This window comes from Mchenga conophoros, linkage group LG7, assembly GCF_057382185.1.
Source record: "Mchenga conophoros isolate Kocher_MC1m ecotype Shallow Benthic linkage group LG7, M_conophoros_male_GT1.1, whole genome shotgun sequence".
Classification (NCBI taxonomy): Eukaryota; Metazoa; Chordata; class Actinopteri; order Cichliformes; family Cichlidae; genus Mchenga; species Mchenga conophoros.
In genome coordinates this window covers 3299462-3321079 of record NC_140532.1, presented here as the reverse complement: position 1 = coordinate 3321079, position 21618 = coordinate 3299462, and the positions used below count along the sequence as shown (strand labels likewise).

General features: G+C 41.5%; 2 protein-coding genes across 4 annotated transcripts in view; one reads left to right on the top strand and one right to left on the bottom strand.

The window, feature by feature from the left end:
• Nucleotides 1-4712, bottom strand: part of slc25a18 (solute carrier family 25 member 18) — a 10829-nt gene extending 6117 nt beyond the window's left edge. Inside the window, exons 1-5 of one of the 3 annotated variants that reach the window (XM_085281547.1) lie at nt 4560-4712; nt 3160-3516; nt 2812-2934; nt 1989-2044; nt 1682-1772 (exon numbers count right to left, since the gene is read on the bottom strand). In XM_085281547.1, coding sequence (XP_085137673.1) covers nt 1682-1772; nt 1989-2044; nt 2812-2934; nt 3160-3179 — 290 coding nt within the window. In that variant the 5' untranslated portion in view covers nt 3180-3516; nt 4560-4712. Of the gene's footprint in view, nt 1-1681; nt 1773-1988; nt 2045-2811; nt 2935-3159; nt 3517-3996; nt 4484-4513 lie in introns of those variants that run through there. The other 2 variants (XM_085281549.1, XM_085281548.1) reach the window with 2 other exon arrangements.
• Nucleotides 4713-9258: 4546 nt separating this feature from the next.
• Nucleotides 9259-21618, top strand: part of cecr2 (CECR2 histone acetyl-lysine reader) — a 34488-nt gene continuing 22128 nt past the window's right edge. The window contains exon 1 of the mRNA XM_085281537.1: nt 9259-9543. Coding sequence (XP_085137663.1) covers nt 9424-9543 — 120 coding nt within the window. The 5' untranslated portion in view covers nt 9259-9423. The remainder of the gene's footprint in view (nt 9544-21618) is intronic.

Sequence of the window (21618 nt, the reverse complement as noted above, 5' to 3'; positions counted from 1 at the left end):
AAAAGCAGCAGTATATATATTTTAGTTCTGCTGAGCCAAATAAGACAGGTCAGGGTGAAGAAGTGACAGCCAAAGAAAAGCTTACCACAAAACGGAGAAGTTATGACAAATCAGACTATAAGGCAAAAAGAAAGTGCAGCTTTATGGTTTCATGGACAAAATAATTTCTGTGGCTGCAATATGACGAGCTAAATAACTAGGGCTGCACATAAGTGGTCCGCAGGTGCGCATTCGCTGTCAAAATAAAAAATACGCACAAGGGTTAGGGTTAAATTTAAAAACTGTACTTTTGAGTTAAAATATATATTTATAATTTTAATAAATGACAAATTAAAAAGGCATGAACATTTTTTTTGTATCGAAAAAATATCGAACCGTGACACCAAAGGATCGAACCGAACCGAACCGTGAATTTTGTGTATCGTTGCACCCCTAATATATATATGTGTGTGTGTGTGTGTGTGTGTGTGTGTCTACTATTTACTTAGCACTTTTAATTCTTATTTTTATATTTACTTGTCTGACAGAATGTTTTGCACTAACTACCGCAGCAATTTCCTAATGTTGTAAACCTGCTCAACATTTGGCAATAGAACCCTTTCTGATTCTGATTCTGATACACACACACGCATATATATATTTAAATATGTATCCATGCTAGAATGTACCCATGCTAGAATGTATCCATGCTAGAATGTACCCATGCTAGAATGTATCCATGCTAGAATGTACCCATGCTAGAATGTACCCATGCTAGAATGTATCCATGTACCCATGCTAGAATGTACCCATGCTAGAATGTACCCATGCTAGAATGTATCCATGCTAGAATGTACCCATGTACCCATGCTAGAATGTATCCATGCTAGAATGTATCCATGCTAGAATGTATCCATGCTAGAATGTACCCATGTATCAATGCTAGAATGTATCCATGTATCAATGCTAGAATGTACCCATGCTAGAATGTACCCATGCTAGAATGTACCCATGCTAGAATGTACCCATGTACCCATGCTAGAATGTACCCATGCTAGAATGTACCCATGCTAGAATGTACCCATGCTAGAATATACCCATGCTAGAATGTACCCATGTATCAATGCTAGAGTGTATCCATGCTAGAATGTACCCATGCTAGAATGTACCCATGCTAGAATGTACCCATGCTAGAATGTATCCATGTATCCATGCTAGAATGTACCCATGCTAGAATGTATCCATGCTAGAATGTACCCATGCTAGAATGTATCCATGTATCCATGCTAGAATGTATCCATGCTAGAACGTATCCGTGTATCAATGCTAGAATGTATCCATGCTAGAATGTACCCATGCTAGAATGTACCCATGCTAGAATGTATCCATGTATCTATGCTAGAATGTATCCATGCTAGAATGTACCCATGCTAGAATGTATCCATGTATCCATGCTAGAATGTACCCATGCTAGAATGTATCCATGTATCCATGCTAGAATGTATCCATGCTAGAACGTATCCGTGTATCAATGCTAGAATGTAACAGAGGCAACAGACTATTTCATGTTGAAGAAAATCCTACGTTATTACATGGTGCACAAATTAAATGGTCAATATACAATAGTATAAGACACTGAAAGCCGTACTTATGCTTTAGCTTTACATCACATAACTTCAGTGAGCAACAAAAGCTACATTACCCATCCTTAGAGAGCTTCTGTCTGAAGACATCATTGGCAGCCAGTTTGATGGCTTTTTCAGGTGTAACTAGAGTGAGGTTTACCGCTGCACCTGGAGGTAAACAAACTGACTATTAACAGCAATGCTTAAGGTACAAAAATAGAACAAAACTAAAAAACAGCTTATGGCTTTCCAACTGGGGTAGTAGGTAATCGCTATAATGATAAAACGATTTAGAGCATGCAGGAGAAACAATGGCGTAGGTGGTGAGATTTCTTTTACAGTTACAGTGTTGTTTATCACAGTACTTAGAAATGCAAAGAATACCTCTGTAGCATCCAAAATAGCCTTCTGAGCGCACCGTCTTGGCCAAACAGTCAAGCCTTTAAAGACAACAAAGAAGAAGTGAAAATCACTCTTAATTAAATAGCCATAGCAGTATCCAGATCTTTCACAACGGACTCTACAGTCATACATGTTGCCTTTGTCCTATAACCCAGCCCTCTACTCTGGCTTTACAACAAATACGGCTACAGAAAGTGATTATATTCAGATTCTCTGTTTTATTTCCAAATGCCAACTTTGTAACTGTCCCTTTAAAGGAATATTTCAAGCTATTTTTACATGTCTGACTCACTCTGGAAAATCACAAGCCACTAAACACAGGAAAGGCACGCCCCACCAGCCAGCAGTATTGATGCCCACCAGATGTGTGCAGCTAACTGTTTAGGGTCAATGTGTTTTTTAAGGACACCAAACTCCCTTTTCATCTTGATCTCTTGATCTACTAAATAGATGTTTAGAGTCCATCAGTGTGCACGACCATGACCCCAATGAGCTCTGTTCAAACTCATCAAAACATAGACGCAAATATGGAGAGAGCACATTTTACTCTACTGCTCCACCCGTTGAGATTCTGTGGAGAAATATGTCAGACATGGTTGCGTGCAGTTCGAATTACATCAGGAGGAAAATATTTAACTTTGATTCTGATTTCCACAAAATACAATTATCTGTAAGCAGCTCGTATGTTTTTTTCTTAATTAGTACCAATAACTAAAATAATTTAAAGCATAAAACAAAAAAACTTTATATCTGACAGATCGATCAGATTAGCATATTAACCCCCGGCTGAGGAAACCCCACTCACATTCCTTTGTAGACTTGGATACCCTGCTGGTTCTGTAGGCGGGTCTTGGCCAGATCTATAGGAAATACACATGTCACACCAACCAGGCCTGCCACGCCTCCATTAATCAGCTTAGCAGGGAGACTGCGAAGGGATCAACATAGACACAGAACAATTTACACACAGCCACGAAAACAAGCCGTGCGAACGACAAATCAGAGTCACAAAGTAGACACACAGAGGGAGGGGAGGGGATTCCCAACCAGTCCACACACAAAGAGAGCATAAAAGATAAATATTACCACAGCTGTTGCTTCCATTTGGTGAAAACCTCTTTATTAGACCAAACAAACAGGATTCATTACTTACCTAACTTTCTTCTCTCCCATCCTGCTTGTGTTTGGGCTCCACGCCTAACCTGCCTCTCTTCTTATCCCACCTCTTCGTCGTCTTCCTCTCCCCCCTGCTTTTCCACACTTCGGTCCACAGCCCAGAGTTGTCGTTGTAGTTCAACCCTCACCTGTCCTTTCACGCCACAAATGCACCCCGCAGTGTCCTTTGAAGTGGTAGAAATGGACCGTTTTCTTCTTCCTCTCCCTGGTATGTCAGGGATGGACGCCCTCCTTTCCTGTTGTGGTCAGACCCACCAGAGTTTAATCTGTGTCTTCTGGCCAGTTGTTGTGCTGTGTTGTACTTCACACAAAAACCCGGCCGTTCTTCCACTGTCTGGACAGACAAATGCAGATTCATGTAGAGTAAGACCAATATCTTCCTTCCAGATATCAAAGCCCTCCTGATGAAACTTTTTCTTTGGTGTTTTATCCTAATAGGAGGGCATGGTTACAATGAGGGATTGACACACCTCACATTGAATGTCAGGCTGCATAAAATCCAGTCAGTCATAAAGTTGAATCGTATCATATTCTGGGACTACCACACTAAGACAGAACATCTTGAGTCTCTCTAATCTGCCAGCTAAAAGGGATAAAGAGTATTTGTTTCCGGCCAGGAGGGCAGAGCTGAAAATGGGAGTATTCTCTGTATTACTTTTGCAGTTCACCAGCTACAAAAGGCTGAAGAGGAGATTTGAGTGGTTTGGAAAAATATCTCACAGGCTTTCCCCCCCCCTTTCTTTTAGTTCAGTGGTTTGTAGTCTAGCTTCAGTGGTGTATATTACAGATAGTACAAATGCTGCTGAAACCTTACCTGGGGACCCAGTTCTTGTCTTCCTTTACAGTGTTCTCAGTTTTAGGCGTCCTTTTTCTGTCTTTTCCACTCCCTGCATACCCCAATTCCTCATCTCCCTAATTAATCTCTCTCATAATCTCTCCGCCTCCACTCCATCTCTATTTTTACCACTGTAAACCTCAACTATATCCTTCATTGTCGCGTTGTCGAAGATTTAAAAAACCTTGAGATACAACATTTTGTATCTTTTGATGTCACCTCAGCAATTTCATCCCAAAGTGTTTCTTTCTGTCTCTGAACACTGTCTTTTTCCGTTGCCGGCGCATAGCTACATTCTACACATGCCTTTCACTGAGCCTCTTTCTGTGAAACTTTCTTTTAGATCCATTCACGAACAGTAGTGACCCTGCCAAAACACAGAGAAGGGTGCCTCAACCCCAGCCAACCTCCAACTTCCCCCAGAAACTGCACTAGAGCACCCAGCTCACATAGTTCAGAAGCACAAGCCCCACGAGACAGCTTCCAAGAAACTCACTTTTCTTCCATCACAGAGACGCAGCAGTAAGAAACGCTGGTCCTACCTCTGGTGCAGCATCCCACAAGCAGGATCAGGCTGTCCGCTTTCCTTTCACTTCAACAATGCATCCAGGAATGGTAGTCAAGCGAGAGCGATCTGAGAGAGCCAGCCGCCACTCAGGGGCCGTTGCACAAACACGAGTATTGTCCTGCTGCCTAAATCCCTCCCTCTTATGGTGACTCTCTGCTTGACACAGCCCAGCAACGCAGCTCTGCACTAACACAACTAGACATAAACTCAAGCCTGTGGAGCTGCTGTTAGAGGACGCACAACAGACACTGCAGAGACTAATACTCACAATTATACCTCAGTGTGTATTACTTCTACGTACTGTATAAATAAACACGACACAGAACGTGAACTGAAACAAAAAAGGCTGCTCACCAGTAATGAGCTCCCTTTTTCATTAGTCCTGCTATTACATAATACGTCCAGGAGCACTGAATGCAATTAATGTTCACAGACTTACAAAAACTACTAATAGCTGTATCCAATGGCATAATGCACACAGTTTGTGCCATTACTGAAAAATCTGGGGAAAAAAGCAATTACAGGATTCTAAAAAAGAAAAAAGGAGCATGTGATCATGGCAGCTACTGCTCATTGCCCTTACGCCATTTTTTCATGAGAATTGATTCAAATATTGATCGTTCTTAATGGAAAAACAGTTACTATCAATGACGTTCACTCATCAGTGCATATTTTCAAACCCGGCTTTCACTCTTAAAAAACTTGTGGTTATGCCGTCAGTTTAGAAAAAAAGAGCACAAATGTGGTGGAAATAGAAAACTGATTATTGCCTAGATATGTAGTGTTTACTTTTGTATGGAAAGACTTAGTTTCAGTTAGAGTAGAGAAATTACATCATTACGAGAGGTTTCAGTTTTTAGAAATCTAGACCTTATTGTAGAAAATAGAAATGAATAAGTACAATTTATGATAACAGCAAAAACAACAATAATAATGATAACTTTGATTTTTATTGTGCATTTCAAGAAACTCAATGATGCTTTACAAAGAACATAAATAAACAAAAAGGCTAGAGATTGAAGGCCTTCTTGAACAGGTGAGATTTGAGAAGTTTCTTATGATGGGATGTTGCAAAGCTCAGGTGGGAGAGATTCAGATGGGATTAGAGTTACAGAGGGGGGTGCCACACTGAAGGCTCTGCCCACAGAGGTATGGAGGTGGGTGTGAGGAACAGAAAGCAGACCCAATGACTGTCTTTAACTCTGTTGATATGTGAGCAATTACTTTTTGTTAACAAAAAAACAATAATATGTGGTTAAGAAATACTTTTTCTATCCTCTAATTATACCTTGGCATGCTGAAATACTGCTAGTATTGAATAAAACAGTAAAATATGGGACCATGGTAACGATATAATGAAGTGCATAACAAACAAACAGACTAGTTCTGATGTTTTTGGCATCACATACTCTTTTGGAATAAGTTGGTCTATTTCTTATCCTTCAGTAATGAAATAAATATGTTTTACTAGAATAAGACTAGCAAAATCACACGCAAACACTACTTTATGTGGTATTGAAAACCACATAAAGTATGTGCTGATCATCAGAGAAAACAGATGCTTGTATTATATATTTGTTTGTTATTAGTGGTGTCATCAAGTATATGCAGCACTAAAATGCTGTTGCAAAGTAAGGGGAAGCAAATCAAAACAATATGTGCAACAGTACGTGATCCTTTATAGATATTGTATGTCTTAACACCCATAGTTCACCCGTGAAAGGGGTTTTGCTTATTTTACCTACATTGAAAGCTTCTATGGATTGTTAAGTTAACCAGCTTACTTCTGACTGGAAGTCTAATCAACCACGGAAACTGAAACAACCTGAGCAGTTATGGACTAATATTATAATGTATGTATTTTGTATTGCTGTCCCTCGTTCTCCCTGCTTGTAGACATATGTGCATGTGTGGGTGTGGCCCTGGCAGGTGATTGGCCACACCTGAAGACCTTGACACACCTGTAGCTGATCAGGCCTGTCGGAGGAGCTACTTGAGAGTGTGGTGGAGCTCTCTCTGACGCTGGATCATTGCGTGGCTTCATGTTAGTCTCTCGACCAGTTCTTAGTTTGAGTCTCCTGCATTATTGTGTGTTTGACAGCTGCCTCTCTCTTATGTCCCAGGAGTAGCGAGAGGGCAGCGAGCATGGGGCGCTCATCGCAGAGACAGGAGGACTAACACTGGGAAGAGGACACGTCATGGGAGTCGGGAGAGCACGGGATTTATTGTCATGTTTTTCCATCACTGTAAATAAATGCACTGTTTATACACAGAGCACCGCGCCTGGGTCCTCATTCCCCATATCCCCATGGTCTGGTTGGCAAACCGTGACACCACCTGTGTGAATGTGCAGTGCTTCCACTTTGTAGGTAGAGGCACTAGAATTTTCCCCTTTATATGCATACAAGGCATGGAAATATTTGCTGCAAAGGGTGAGTAAATATGGTTACTTACATCTCAGTATTGATGTTCTTCCTTGCCTCCCCCCAGCAACAAAGCAAACAGAAAAAGTAGGAATCACTATGTTTCATGTGGTTTTTATAGCCTTTTGATTCCAATCTCCAATCTCACTGGAGATTGGAACTACAGCACCATCAGTGTACATCGATCAGACACACTGAGAACAGGTGAAGTGAATAAATGTGCTCAACTCTTCTTAAAATCCAACCCTTTGCTGGGAGATTTTGAGACCTGACACTGCCTAAACATTGTCTTAGACTCATCAATTTCTTCAGAGTACTGCTGTCTCATTATACCACTTTATTACCCCAAAGAGCTAAAAAGATCCAGCCTATATCAGCTTATTTATTTCCCTGAGGGTTATCGAAAGACTAGTCTTTAGTCTTCAATGAAACTCTGCCCTCTTTATTGAGGGATGTGCAGCAGTTGTAACAAAATTGTGCCTTAACAGCTATGTAGCCCCATTAACAATATAATCTTATGTTTGTGAATTGGATGGTTAGTTGGTTTCACTTCACAGCACAATATATTGCACTGTCATGACAAGTGACTGTTCTGTTCTTTTAACCATGGCCTGTTAAAACTCCATGTTACTCAGTTTGTGTGTGGTGTTGGTATCTCCAAAAGTTGATTCTGTTCATCTGGACGTAGCGTGTTGTGGGAGAAACGTTTCGTCACTCATCCAGGTGACGTCTTCAGTCTCAGCTGACTGCAGGTTTCAATCTTATAAACAGTAAATTTGCATAATGACTGAAACCAGCCCACTGAGGAACAAAGGGCTGGGAGATCAGTTCCTTAATCATAATTGTGCAAATTCTCATGACCATTGATCAACAACCATTGATCCAATCCCACTGATCAATGGCCATGAGTACCATTCACAGAGAGTTGGGGAATGGCTGCAATCACAGCATTGTAAGATGGTGACAGATGTACCCTTAGGCCCCCTCCTCGATTCAAACGTTTCTCCCACAAAACGCTACGTCCAGATGAACAGAATCAACTTTTGGAGATTTACTTTACTACAATGCTTCTTTAGGTAACATGTTAGCATGAAAAACTTTTGTAAACTTCAGTCAATGTCAGTTGTTCATTGCAAAGACTGGCACCACACTGATTGTCTTTAGAAAAAGAAGATGGGCTTGAACTTAAACTGGTAGGCTGGTGGGGAGATATTTAGGTAAGGATATTTAAATTACTGTCCACTGCCACCGTTTATGGAAAATGCTTGCTATTGCATTTAATTAGTGCACGTATTATAGAATAGAAAGTGCGATGTATTATGTGCCATACATTTACGTTCATGTAAAGTCTGTATATATGTTCCCCCCCCCCCCCTTTTTCTTTCTTTTTAAATTCAGGAGCACCACCTTCAGACCAAAGTGTGGGCCTGCACACGGGACCACTATGTTAAATCTCGCAGTTTAGTGTACGGTAATGCCTGAAAATTTATGCTGGTTTCCTACGCATGCTTTATGCATCAAATGAAAACGTTTGTTATACTACGTTAAAATTATACATCTTGTATTTTATTGTCTTGCAGAGATAAAAGTAAAACACACACAAATAAACACTAGACATCAGAATAAAATGAACTTGCTCTGAGTGCGCTCAGCGCCTCCGCTGTGCCATAGCATGCACTTCTCTAATATTACGATAGAGGGAGTCCTTGTGTAGTAACCTTCCCTTAAAGTGTTTACAAAATCTCGATGTACCTGAAACTTGCGCTTGAGTAATAAACTGAACGACAGTTTCGGACTGCTGTAAGTGAAAGGGGTGTTCGTTTCACAATGGGGGGGAAAAAAGCTTTCACAGTCAGGAATTTTTACCTAAAGTAATATCGACGGACTCAATTAAAACCTACAGCAAGACCTTAGATAAACGAACTTAAGCTGTAGGGCCATACCTGGTTTTAATGTTTTAGTTTTCAGTTATTCACCATTTACAATGGTTCCCTTTAAACGGCGAGGCCATTATCAATCGGTTGGGGACTATTTACTGTGGGAGATTACTATTAAACCGAACAGTCAAACACAATTGAAAAGAGGTTTAACAGTTACAGGCTATTATCAAAAGAGGCAAATATGCTCGCCACTGTAGCTACTATTTATGTTCACAGAAAGTTTAACATATCGACCTAAGTAGTCGGACACCCCTATTCGTCTTGCAGTGGTATCGCCCTTCCCATCTGTTCAGCTCCGGTGAGACTCTGATTGAAACAGATTGTAGCGCTCTCCGGGTCGCAATGGCAACTGTCCCAACAGGACGGCGACACCAACTTTTTTCATGTTTTTAATGTTACGGAGGCACTATACGTCGCGGAAGAATCTACTTTCTAATGTGAGAAATAAACGTTACAGAATTTCTTCAGCCCGAAAATGTCCCAGGGATGTACCGTTTCTGTGGAAGAGATCCAGTCTTGGTGGGAAGTCCCCGCCATAGCCCACTTCTGCTCGCTGTTCAGGACAGCATTCAACCTTCCAGACTTTGAAATAGAGGTAAACAAGAATTGTGATTGCTGGTAGTATCACCAATGGGTTTCATTGCGGAAATGAGAAGTTGTTTGTGTCAGCTTTTTTGCGTACGTGCTGGTGCGAGCGCACTTTGTGTAACTTAGTATTTGGGTAACCAGCTTAGCATGTTCTCTGAACTTCTCACACTGAGGCAATCCTGTTAAAGGAGCGAGCTCGTTAGCAGAGCTCAAGCTAGCTGTATTCGCTTTGCCCGTTGATGTTGTTCTCCAAAGTTAAACTTTAAGCGGAATATAGCATTGACGACACGGCTTGTGGTCCAGTATTTACAGTGACTTGTACGTGTTTGTCTATATCCAAGGATGCTCAGATGTTCGATAAACTTTACATAGACGTCCTCTTGAACCATGTGCCTCTCGTTTGTTTTTATTTGGCCCGAGGCCCGTGTTTATGTTGCAGAGCAACCGTGCCCCAGGTCAATTAAATTAAAGGTACTAAGGAACGGTCGGAAGATTAGGAAATATAGTTAGAAAAGTGGTCAAGGATACGTGACGGGAATATTTCAGCCAATTAGATTTATGTTGGTTTTACTTGTGTGAATATTTTATTTTATTGTGAGTGAAAGAGCTAAGTAACTGTACGGCGCCGCTGTGTTTTGGTTTCCCTTTTCTGTCAGATAAAGTTAAGTTCATGGCGTGAGGTTTGAGTTTATTGTCTTGGAGGCCATCTGGCTTGTGTAGCCAGGGGACGCAGATGCTGTTCAGTCATTGTTTGCTCGCCCAAGTCCTGTTTTGTTGCAAGAAGCGAGGGGTTTAACGATTTTCTAAGGTTATTAATTGTCTAGGGCAAGTTAGTAGGTGGACTATTTACTCCACTAACTGTTCTGTCGCAGAATAAACTATTTATTACACTGTGATTACATAATTCAACTTATCACTCGATTTGGCCTCCCACCCCCCTTTTCCCTTGAAATGTGTTCAGAGTCGATAGGAAAGCGTAGTTCACGACGCCTAACATGTGCAACATTTACGACAGAGATCACGGAGATTGTTTAATTAGTCGAGCAGTAATTGCACTTTAAAGAAACCGGCGAGGTCAACATCGCGCATCAACAGTCTCCATCACTCAGTCATCCCCACCCCCTTCGGGAGAATCACGTAGACATCGTCTTTGTTGTTGAACGAAGTGGCAGCCAGATGGGGGACTAGCATTGCGCCTAGTTTACATGAAAGTTGATCTCCTTAAAGGCCCGATGGGCTTGATTTCAAAGTAATGTTTCAATGATGTATTCCTGTTTAAAAGGATAACTTAAGCAGATCACGTGTTTGGCTCCATTACTCAGCCGGATTTCGGGGAAATATTGAGATTGATGTAGTAGTCTTACACTTTGACATCTTAATTGGGCACAGAAGTGTCCAAGGTCACAACTCTTTTGGTTCTCGTTATAATGATCCACTGGGGAATTTACAATAAGAGCTAAGTAGTTAAGCTTATAACTTTTATTGAAAGCTAGTGGAAAGTACGTGTCTTTCAAGGGGAAATGAGCAACATTAGCAACAGTGGTAATACCCCCCTCCCACCAAAACTTCAAAAGAAACCGTTTTAGGTGGGGAAAATGCAAGTAGAGCCCACATTGTCAAATGTTGTCAAAATCCCTCTGGTGGCAGGCTTTCCCACTTTGCAGCCATCTTGAAATGCATCTACCTAGGCACTGATTTGTGCAGTTATTTTGAAATATTGTGGGAATTACCTTATATTTCACTGATCCGTAGGAGATGATTCCATATATAGAATCACCTGTCAAAATATTTTTTTAACATTTGCTGACTTTGTGCCCAAAACAAGATATACAAAAGACTTTTTTTCCTTGAAGTGAATTTTTTTTTTTCTTTTCTGTAGTTTATTTGTGAGTTAAATGAAGCAGGCGGCGTATGTCTTGTGATCTGGCTGCTTGTGTTTTATTGGGGCTTTCATTACATTCATATTCAAAGTAATGCGTAAATCACGTCCATTCAAAAAATTTGCCAGGTAAATTTATGCTCTTCATTTAAATCTTTATTGCTGCAAATGCTCTGGTTGGGTTAGGTGATGTTTAGTATTTGCACGTACTGAAATGAAAGGGTTTCTTGTGCTGTTATAGTAGCTGACCAAGATGGTGAGCTTTCAAAATAATTTTACAATATCTCGAATATTCGGCGCACTTCAGACGCTTGCAACTTGTCTTTTTGGTAAAAAAAAATAAATACACCGCCTCTTATCTTTGCAACAAGTGTTCAGTCTTTGGAGCTTTGCTCTTACCTCTGTGTACACCTTGCTGTGTGCACAGAGGTAAGAGCATGTGAACGGCCAGGCCCCAGAGTTAATAAGTTGTAAAAATTAAGCAGTTCAGACCACAACATTCAAATAATCTTTTACAGTGCAGATACCAACTGGAAGACTCCTTGCAAATCCCTGCACTTTGGATATTATGATAATGAGCAATCAGCTGACACGGCCCTCTGTCAGGCTGATTTATGCTGTTTTGTTACTGTGGGTTTGCAAATATCCTCCCTGGCTTTGAGTCTGGACATTTGGATCCAGCATGTTTACTTTCTGAGGACTTTGCAATGTAGAAAGAAGAAACTGTTTGGCTGATGTGTTTGTTTTGCTTTAATGCCACATAGCAGCAACAAGACAAGCTGGCCCGGGCACTCCCATGAAGGCAGCAGTTTAGGCTTACTGTCATTTACCTTTGCTTTTTCTTGTTTGTTTTAAACTTGTATAGTCAACGTTAGTAAAAAATCAACGAGGCATTTTGCGCCACATTTAATGATCAGGATAATTTTGGCCTCAGATTAATTCCTTTGACTTGAGGTTCATTTTCTTTTGTCTTCCAAGAGGTGCTTCATAAGGGGAGGTGACTGAAAACGATTTATTGGCTAACATCAGTTAGCTTGTGCAGGTTGAATTAAGGGGGGAATAGGGGGCAGGGTAGGGTCCAGAAGTGGCTGTTAGTGGTCATGACGGAGTGGGGCCCACTGAGTGATTTAACGTTGGCATTCCTTCTGTCTTCTCTTGTGGAGATGGCATGTTTAATTGGCTCTTATTGACCAATGTCCATTTTTGCCATCCTCTAGAGAGCAGTGGTCAGTGTTGATGCTGCAGAGGACCTCAAGCAGCTCTGAAAACAGCTTGAAAAAACATGCATTTTACAGTGGCGTTCCATACAAATCACAGATGAATCTGAGAATTCCCAGCAAAAACGTGGGTGTCTGTGGCACATTGTCGGCCTTACCCTGATTTTCTGCCAGATTAGAGCTGAGTTGGTTTGCGAATATGAAAGGCATCGCAGAAAGTTAAGGAATGAGAATTAAAATGAGAATTAGGGGCAGGGATAGCTCAGTAGGTAAAGTGGTCGCCCCATGATCGGAAGGTCGGCGGTTCGAATCCACTTAACGGCTACCCTGAGGTACCCCTGAGCAAGGTACCGTCCCTACACACTGCTCCCCGGGCGCCTGCTTAGTGGGCTGCCCACTGCTTCACTGAGTGAATGGGTCAAATGCAGAGAAAAACAAGTAATTTCCCCATGGGGATCAATAAAGTATCTATTATTATTATTATTATTAAAAACACGAGTTCACTTTGTTACTCACATCTCATCCGAAGTCACTTTGAGTATGGCAAACAGCGTGTGAATATAACATCAAAAAGAGTGGATTTCCAACTCTATCCACTGTGGTGATCAGACAGGCCACAGATCCCGCCGCCTCCTTAAACACCTGTTTCCTTTTCTCATAATGGATACTTTTGCTAAGGCTGCCACATGTGAGACCACAGTGTTTAAAGCAATATGAGACTACCACCAAAATGGATATTGACAAACTGTGATCCAGTTCGCTGCTGTTGTACTGTTGTGGCAGCTCTATTCTTTCTATGGTGCTGGTCAGTGATAATGGAGCACTCCCAGTCTCCTTGGCTAGCCTTACAGAACGGCCCCTTGCACATTGTTCCAGCACTGATACACTTCACTGTCGCTGGTTTCCACTTTCCTCGAGACTACAGGCAGCAAACCGGGAAAGCAGTGCATGTGTGTGGATGAGAGATTGAGAGGAGTCTTAGAGGTGAGGAAGCAACTTGTGTTTTAGTATGAGTAGCCGTCCTCTTTTCATGCCTTTTTGTGTTGCGGCTTGTGAAAGGTTCCTTGGCTGTTTATCTGGTAAATGATTCCTGAAATCCCACAGTGTAGTCTTCTGTTGCTTAGCCCTCAATGATGTGCCCTTCATGCCAAGGACCTCTGTCCCTGGCTTCATGTAAGTCGGTGCTCTGCTGGCAGCCTGTTTGGCACATCATCATGCATTTGTTCCATGTGTCTTCATTAGCTGCCTGTCATCTTCTAACTGAGATGTAGATTTAGAGATGTTGTATTTCATCGTAGTTAATAGCTGGTGTGAAAACAACTTAAACGAGAGTCTTTCATGTACTTTTTCTTTGACTAATAAGAGGAAAACGAGATTGCCCAGGAGTGGGTTGACAAATCTAACAATAAGTCTTGATGTTTTTAGGCAGTTTCAATATCCCACACTATGATAAGAGCTCCTCTGCAATCCCTTTTCATCTCAAACAACAAAAACACGTCTAGTTAGGGTAGCCAATCTCTTTTGCTGCACGTCTGTACACTACAGATCCTATTTGACATGGTTAAAAATGAGCAGTATGGGCAGCGAGTGCAGCTTTTTAGTAGCGTGGATCACTCGGTGGTAGTGTTGTTTTACTTTTCAGTAAAAATTGTACTGTCACTTCAGAAATTTGCAAAACTCAAATATTTCATCGCTACTGTGGTGAAAAAGCTGTTAAGCTTTTCTGCTCATCTCAAATTATCACTTGAAATGGTTGTGCAGCTGTTGGTTTATTGTAAGATCAAAAACAATAGTCCCTGTGCGCTAACAGCATCTGAGGCACTGAATATTACTTTTGTCTTTAGGGGCAATATTTCCAAACAATAGTAAAATCCTCACTGGGGATTTATGCTTCAGCTACTGCGTAGTTATATCACAACTGCATCCCACTTGAAACCCTACATTGTACCCTGACGTGCACCTCCCTTGAAATGTAACAATGCATCGCATCAGTGCAGCCTGCAGCTACTGTGATTGGTCCCTTCAGTGTCATTGATTCCTCCTATGCCAATCATTGTATCAATATAAGAAATAATAATCATATATCATCAATTTAAGGACTCAATAATATCAGCAAGATCCTGAAACAGGGCAAAATACACATGGCAGAGAGTGGAACCACTCTCTAATAGTGACTGAAACCAAAATTATTCCCACTTCATAGCCATCTTTGTAACACCTCAAATGCAGTTTGTGTGCCAGCAATATACGAGAGTACCTGCAGTTTCAAACCCGGAGTATAAAGACTTCATGTTATACATCTACCACAAATACTCAAAAGTGTCACAGCATTGCAGCTCCATTTCTTGCTAAATCAAGAGTGCTGATTTGTCATTTCAAATAGTATGCTAAATTGCATAACGGATACGGTTAGCCAAAAAGTTCTAACTAACTGTAAGCTTTCATCGGTGGAGCAACACCGTTAACTTATATGCTTCCTGATTCAGCTAATGATTGGTTCTTTCAGGGCAGGGCCAGAACTACAGCTGCCACTGGCATTACACGAGTCACTGTTGATTTCTATTGAGAGTTCTGGAAGTGCTATGTAGCTCCTTTAAGGAGCTACATAGCTCCTTAAAGTTTTTTTTTTTTTTCTTCTCCTAGTTGACAGCATCAGGGAGGTCATACTAATAAAAGTGCTTTTGAACACTGCCACCTTCTAGGAGGGAAGTGCGTTTTATAATGGCAATATCTGACATTTTGATCTCTGATAAATTTCCCTTTAAATATATGATGTTATGAGCACCTGCTGATGTCATTATCAAACAACATTAGAATACATGCAGGGAAATGACACGTATCTCTGCTGAGTTTGTTTCTTGTGTGTAATTATGTTTAGATTATATTTTGCACAGTTTTTATAATGTTGTGGGCACCTGGCTAAAAAGTAACCGCGACAAGTGCAGCGCTTTGTACGAAGTTAAATATTTGTCCATTCTCAGCAACCATAAAACAAACAAAAAAAACCAAACATCCTCAAGGGCTTGGCTTAGACAGTTGCCACCATGACACGCTGCTCACGTTTTGGACAACAATGGAAAAAGTATTCTTGGTTAGCTCAGTGCAATACAGTCAACGTCCCCCTGAAAAGATTGGATCAACATATTCAGTGTTGAAATGCAAAATGTTTACAGTTTCTCCTGCTGCCCATTGCCCCAATCCTGTTTCGAAACGGTCTCGCTGTCAACATTTCATGGAGTTGGTGACATCTTATATGTCCTAATACACTGACACCCAACTTCAGTCCTAATTTAAAGAACTGAAAAAACCCTCTTTGGCTTGATTTTTATGTAAATCATGAATTATACACATTTTAATATAATTAACTGCCACTTGTCCTCTTACCTCATACGTAACAACCGTTCCTCTGTGTTATTCGTTTTTGGAGGCCCAGTCTGCCTTGCCTGTTACTGTGCACGAACCCCTGGCATCACCATGACTAAACCCCAGATGGTGGTTCTTTCTCTCCCTTCCCCCCCAGAGGGCTCTTCTCTGGGTGCTTGTCGCTGCTGCTGTAGCCTTTCTGAGGGAGGGGGGCTTCTGTTTTTTGTAATAGCCTCCTGTATGACTATAAAAGATTTCGTCCCATTAGATCTGGTAAATAAGTGAGAGCAGGCTGTCTGTGAGCATGCCCTTGTTTCTGTTGTCTAGAAAGCAAATGGATTAACAGGGGGAGTAGGATCAAGGCTTAAGTGTTGCTCCATCATGGCCCAACTTCAGAGTGAGACTCTCTCCTGCTCCCCACTTATCCTGCATTATAACTGCAGATAGCAGCCATTTAGGATAATACCGGCCTGGCCTCTGTTAGAGGTTGTGATGTGAGGGCCAAGTATGGCTGTTGTGAAGATGGCAGGACATTACTAGCAAATGGGATGGGAATCCCTGACGTTTACCTTCAACCTTGGGCTGCTTTACCTCTTTGGTCATTTCCTGGCAGGAGATTGGATCCCTGCACACATTAACAATGATCCATTCTCTTCCCACAGCTATACTGATCAGTCATCCCTGGCATCCCATTGCCTTTCTTTGCTACTGTCCCACCCACGGAAACATCCCAGCTCAACCTTGCTTATTGCCTTGCAGACGCCAGCCTCTAATAACTTCCTTTCTAGATCGTAACCCCTTAAAGAGTTTTCACACTCCGCAACTGCTGCTGTGACATCAAGAACCTTTTTGCATGTCTTTTTAACGCCCTCTCTTCCATGCAGTGTGTGTGTGTGTGTGGGTGGGTGGGTGGGTGGGTGGGGGGGCTTTGTAATAGTCTGCTGCCCCTCCCCCAGTTGTGATTGACAAGTGAGAGCAGCAGTACATGCATCAGATGGTTTCACATGGGGACTATGTGCACAGAGGGGGAGGTAGAAGGGCACATATACTGTTTTTTCCTCACAGTTCCATTGTTGCAGCACCCCATGGTTCCCTCCCTCTGTCTCTAGTCAGGACAGCATCCCTTCAGTTTGCATTTTCACTCAGCGTCTTTGCAGCCGGTTGTGAAGCAGACATCAGAAGTGTCGAAGAAACAACATGATAAGAAGTTCTCATCCAGTGAGATGGTGTTACTCAAGTCAGCAGATAAGGAGACGACCTAGAGGCAGTTTTTACAGACAGCGTGGCTTTCATCAGGTGTGAGAGTGTGTTTGTGTGAGAAAATGGCACAATGACATCCTGGAGTCAGCTACCGTAGTAGAAAAACCATGCAGGCAGTTTTGAGAATGTTTGTGTCAACAGATTTTAGCAATGCAGTAATGTTGACAATTGTTTAAGAGGTGGCTAGGAAACATGAAACTAGTATTGGTATGAGAGTTAAAGGATCCCTGGTACCTGGACAGATGTCGCAGGATCACTAGTGTATCAAGCTGCAAAACAAATCCAGAACACATCCTACGTATCTACATAATATTGCTCCAATAGTTGGAGTGGAAGTATTTTAGAGCTGTGCTGGCACAAAGAAGAGGGGTGTTTATCAGGGTAGGGTTAGATTTTACTTGAATAACCGGTCCAGCGAGTTACCGGTGGATGTTTCATTTTGTAACAGCAAAAGCGTGGCCTGGTTCAACGTGTTTACTGGAAGGCCCGCTGTTCTCCCCCAGCAATTCTGATGCCTCGACAGAGCATTCAAATGAATTAGGGGGGTGGGTTCCTTCACACAGGGGCTAATGTCGGTTTGAACACGGCCCTAGGAGCTTTTGCGTCGCTGTTTGTGAAAGTCGGGACCTTGGCATAACTGTAAGAGCTATAAGACCCTGTGCTGTGTCGCATCTTATCCTGTGAAATGTTCCATTTAAAGGCAGTGCTACACTCAGCAGCCATCCCACCTTAAAACATGCCCAGATTATAGTTTGAAAGATGTACATCTCCTTAAGTAAAATGAATTGATCCAAAGTTGATCTTTAATTCACATAATTGACATTTATGTGAATTAGCAGCGCATATTTCACATAATCTTTTTAGGCTCCCTACACATGTGAGATTTTTATTTTTTGTGTGTGTGTTTGAACCATCTGTTTTCTCTGTGCGTGCGTGTGTGTGTATGATTCTACTGGGATGTCAGCTGAAGCAGGAAGCTCAGTTTTATATGAGAAAGTTGATGCTATGTGTCCTTAAAGCTGGCAGTGAACACACAAAACGCTCGCTGTACTGGGTGGCCTCCCCTTCTCCTGTGCTTAATGATCCTCTCCCACATACTCGGAGAGGTAGTTCGTGTAAAAGGTTTCCGTCTGTCTGAGAGAGCTCAACTGAGGAAAGATCTGTGCAATGCCCATCCCTCTCCTCCCTTCCCGCGGTCTCCTACTCTGTAGCCAAGCCACCTGTCCCACCTGGCCATGACACTGATACTAAAATAAAACTTAGCAGTAGGGCTGAACGATATATCGCATTTGCGATAATATCGCGACATGATCAAGTGCAATTTTCTAACCGCAAAGGCTGCGATTATACTCTGGACATGTCCAAATTCATGGGCTGCATCCTCCTGAGGCCGCATTTGTAGACCGATTACGTCACAGCGACGCGCCGAAGGCTGTCCAAATTACTACCATATCCCAGAATTCATAGCGCGGCCCAGCCAAACTCCAGTTTCCAGCAATGGCGGCCGCTACTAAGTTTTAAAATTACTCATACTAATCTTTCTGGGTCACAAAATAAACTTTTAACATATTTTCAGGCAAGAAAGTAGTTGTGTAAACATCAAATATCTGCTCGGTTTATCAAGATATCCCATATTTGCAAAAGTGCTTCGACGTTTTCAGAGGCGTCTGCTACCCACCAGCTCGACAGCTAGCCGGGAGCTCGAGGGTTACTGATGCGGCCGAGAACGGCACAACTCCCGGCACATCATTTTCAGATCACCGCGGAGTTTCGCTGCTCGGGTTAAACGTAATATATAAGTCACTTAGACAACCTAAAAATGTTATTGTTGGGCTTTTTTCAGTGTTTTGTTTGTTCGTGAGTAAATCGGTTTGGCTGAGATTAAAGTTATTAGATTAGATAAAATAAAACTTTATTAATCCCCCGGGTGGGTTCCTCCTTGGTTTTCACACAGCTGACTAAACGTCAAACAGAAAACTTATTAAACAGAAGTATGAGACAGTCGAGAATTTACACCAGTGTCTGGTTATATTTTAGATAGCAAGAAGCAGACGGCCGAGTTTATTAAACTCCACCGAGACAGCGGTGACGCTAACCAGAACTAGACCGTCCAATTTCACGCCTTTAAACTTTAAAGGCGTGTTTGTGTGTGTGTTTATACAATTGCTATTATGTTTGCACTTTATGTGTAATGTTTCTGACTGCAGAGATCAGTAAGATGTGTGTATTTTTTATTTATTAGTTTTATTTATTTAATATTATTTTTTTATTGAATGACTGTCTAGTAGTTCACAGATGTCGAAAAACTGAGTGTGGTAAAGCCACTGATTTTTTTTTTATGTATATTTCTGCAATCTGCACATTGTACTGACTTTCATTTTAATGTTTACACCAGGGTTCCTTGTCAGCACTTTATGCTCAGATGTTTGTAAGCTAAAAATAAACTATTGTGTATGTTCAAATATACTGTTGTGATTGAAGAAGTTAAATAAAAATGTCAGTCATCAATTCATGCATCACCTCATGTCATCATAACAGAGGTCTGTCTTCCAGGAAAGAACAGTTTAAAATTAATGTAATATAGTATTGGCCATACTATATGATGTATTGCTTGTCTTTGTTTAATAATACAGAAGACAAAGACCTTAAAAAATAATCGCATCGCAATCGCAATATTGGGGCAAAAAATCGCAATTAGATTATTTTCCATAATCGTTCAGCCCTACTTAGCAGAATGTTTAAACTGACCCAGAAGCTGCGAGTGTATCATGTTTGTTTTTGTCTCTATTCTAAGAGTGGTTTAATTTGCATGGAACTATTATTATTATTATTTTTTTTTTGGTGGGTTTTTTGTTCATTTTGTTTGTTTTCCTTGTCACATATGTCCATGAAGAGATCTAATTCTTGTAGGAATGCCTTGTGTGAATCTTGAGTGTAAAGTGCATTACTTTTTCACTATTTTAAATTTATTATATACATATATATATTTTTAGAAGTTCTTGTTTTGATGAATCAGTCAAATGCATTTGGCACCAACAAAAAGTTGTTGATGCTTTCCTCTGATCAGATGAACCGTACATCCTGAGGATGTGAGGGCGTTTTCCTGTGGTGTTACGGCTATGTGTTCATGTTTGTCATGTGGCAGGAGGTGGTTACGTGCGGGGGTGGAGGGTGTTGTCAGATGATGGCTCCTGGAGGAGCCATGTGTAAGCTGAAAGTGGGAGGGGGGTGGTGGAGGAAGAAATGAAGAAAGAAGTATAGGAGAGGAAGAGAGGAGCCTTTACACAACAAACAGACATCCCTTCCCCCTCCAGCTAGCCATGCACACGTCCTCCAACTGTTGGTGATATAGACCCCGGAGGAGCTGTTAACGGCAGTGGCATGGAAAGTGTCTGCTGTGAGGGTAGCCGGAGAGGCCAACCTCCAGATATTAAAGGCTTTGAGGATCTGCTTTAACCTTGGAGCCGCTGATACAAAATGCCACTTATCTAAACCCCTTCTTTTTCACTCTACAGGTGGTACTGGCCAGAGACACACATGCACACATTTTATCTCAGGTTTTCTCTCTGTGCAGATATGGATTGGGGCACATGATGGGTCCGTTAGCATCCACTGACAAAAGCACATTTCACTTCTATGTGGATATGCAGCGTTTCTGCTTTGCATTGAAATCTGTTGGCTGCTTTTAGCCTTGATAGTGTTTCTTTCAGAAAGTCAGGTCTTCTCCTCCTTTCAGTTGATTCATGTCTCATAACATTTACCACTTTGATTCTCATATCAAAGAGTCAGACTGTGTTTTGTCCCAGTGGTATCATTGTAACCCTTATAACAGCAGATGTGCCCGCACATAATGCAGGTTTATTGAATACACAGTCAGTCCATGATGGACCCGCTCTTATGAGACAGCTGTGACTGGATAGAACGTGTCTGCCTCCTTTAGTACTAAATACAGCTGGGAGAGTTATCAGTCTACATCTCAGTAAACTGTTAACACACACATGTGTTTTGGATCAATACTAGCTGGAGAGATGGGGTAAGATTTAACTTTTAACATGAAAATTATGCTTCTGCGTCAGAGCTACGTTGTAACTTGCACCACAACCAGAATCCCATTTTAATCCTATGCTACAACCTTCTACGTAGCACGATGTGCACCTCCCGAGATGTTGGGGCGACTCATACCACCACGACTTGAGTGGAAGATTGAGGTGTAAGCATAGGAGTTTTTCAGTTACTACATAAGTTATTTCCTGCAGAAGTCTTAATTGAGCTTAAATCAAGCGTTGTCCTGGTTTGTCCATATGTCTCCTTATCTTTTGTGTTTTGCAAATTTAGTGTTTATTTTCACCGTCTCTAGGAGGCA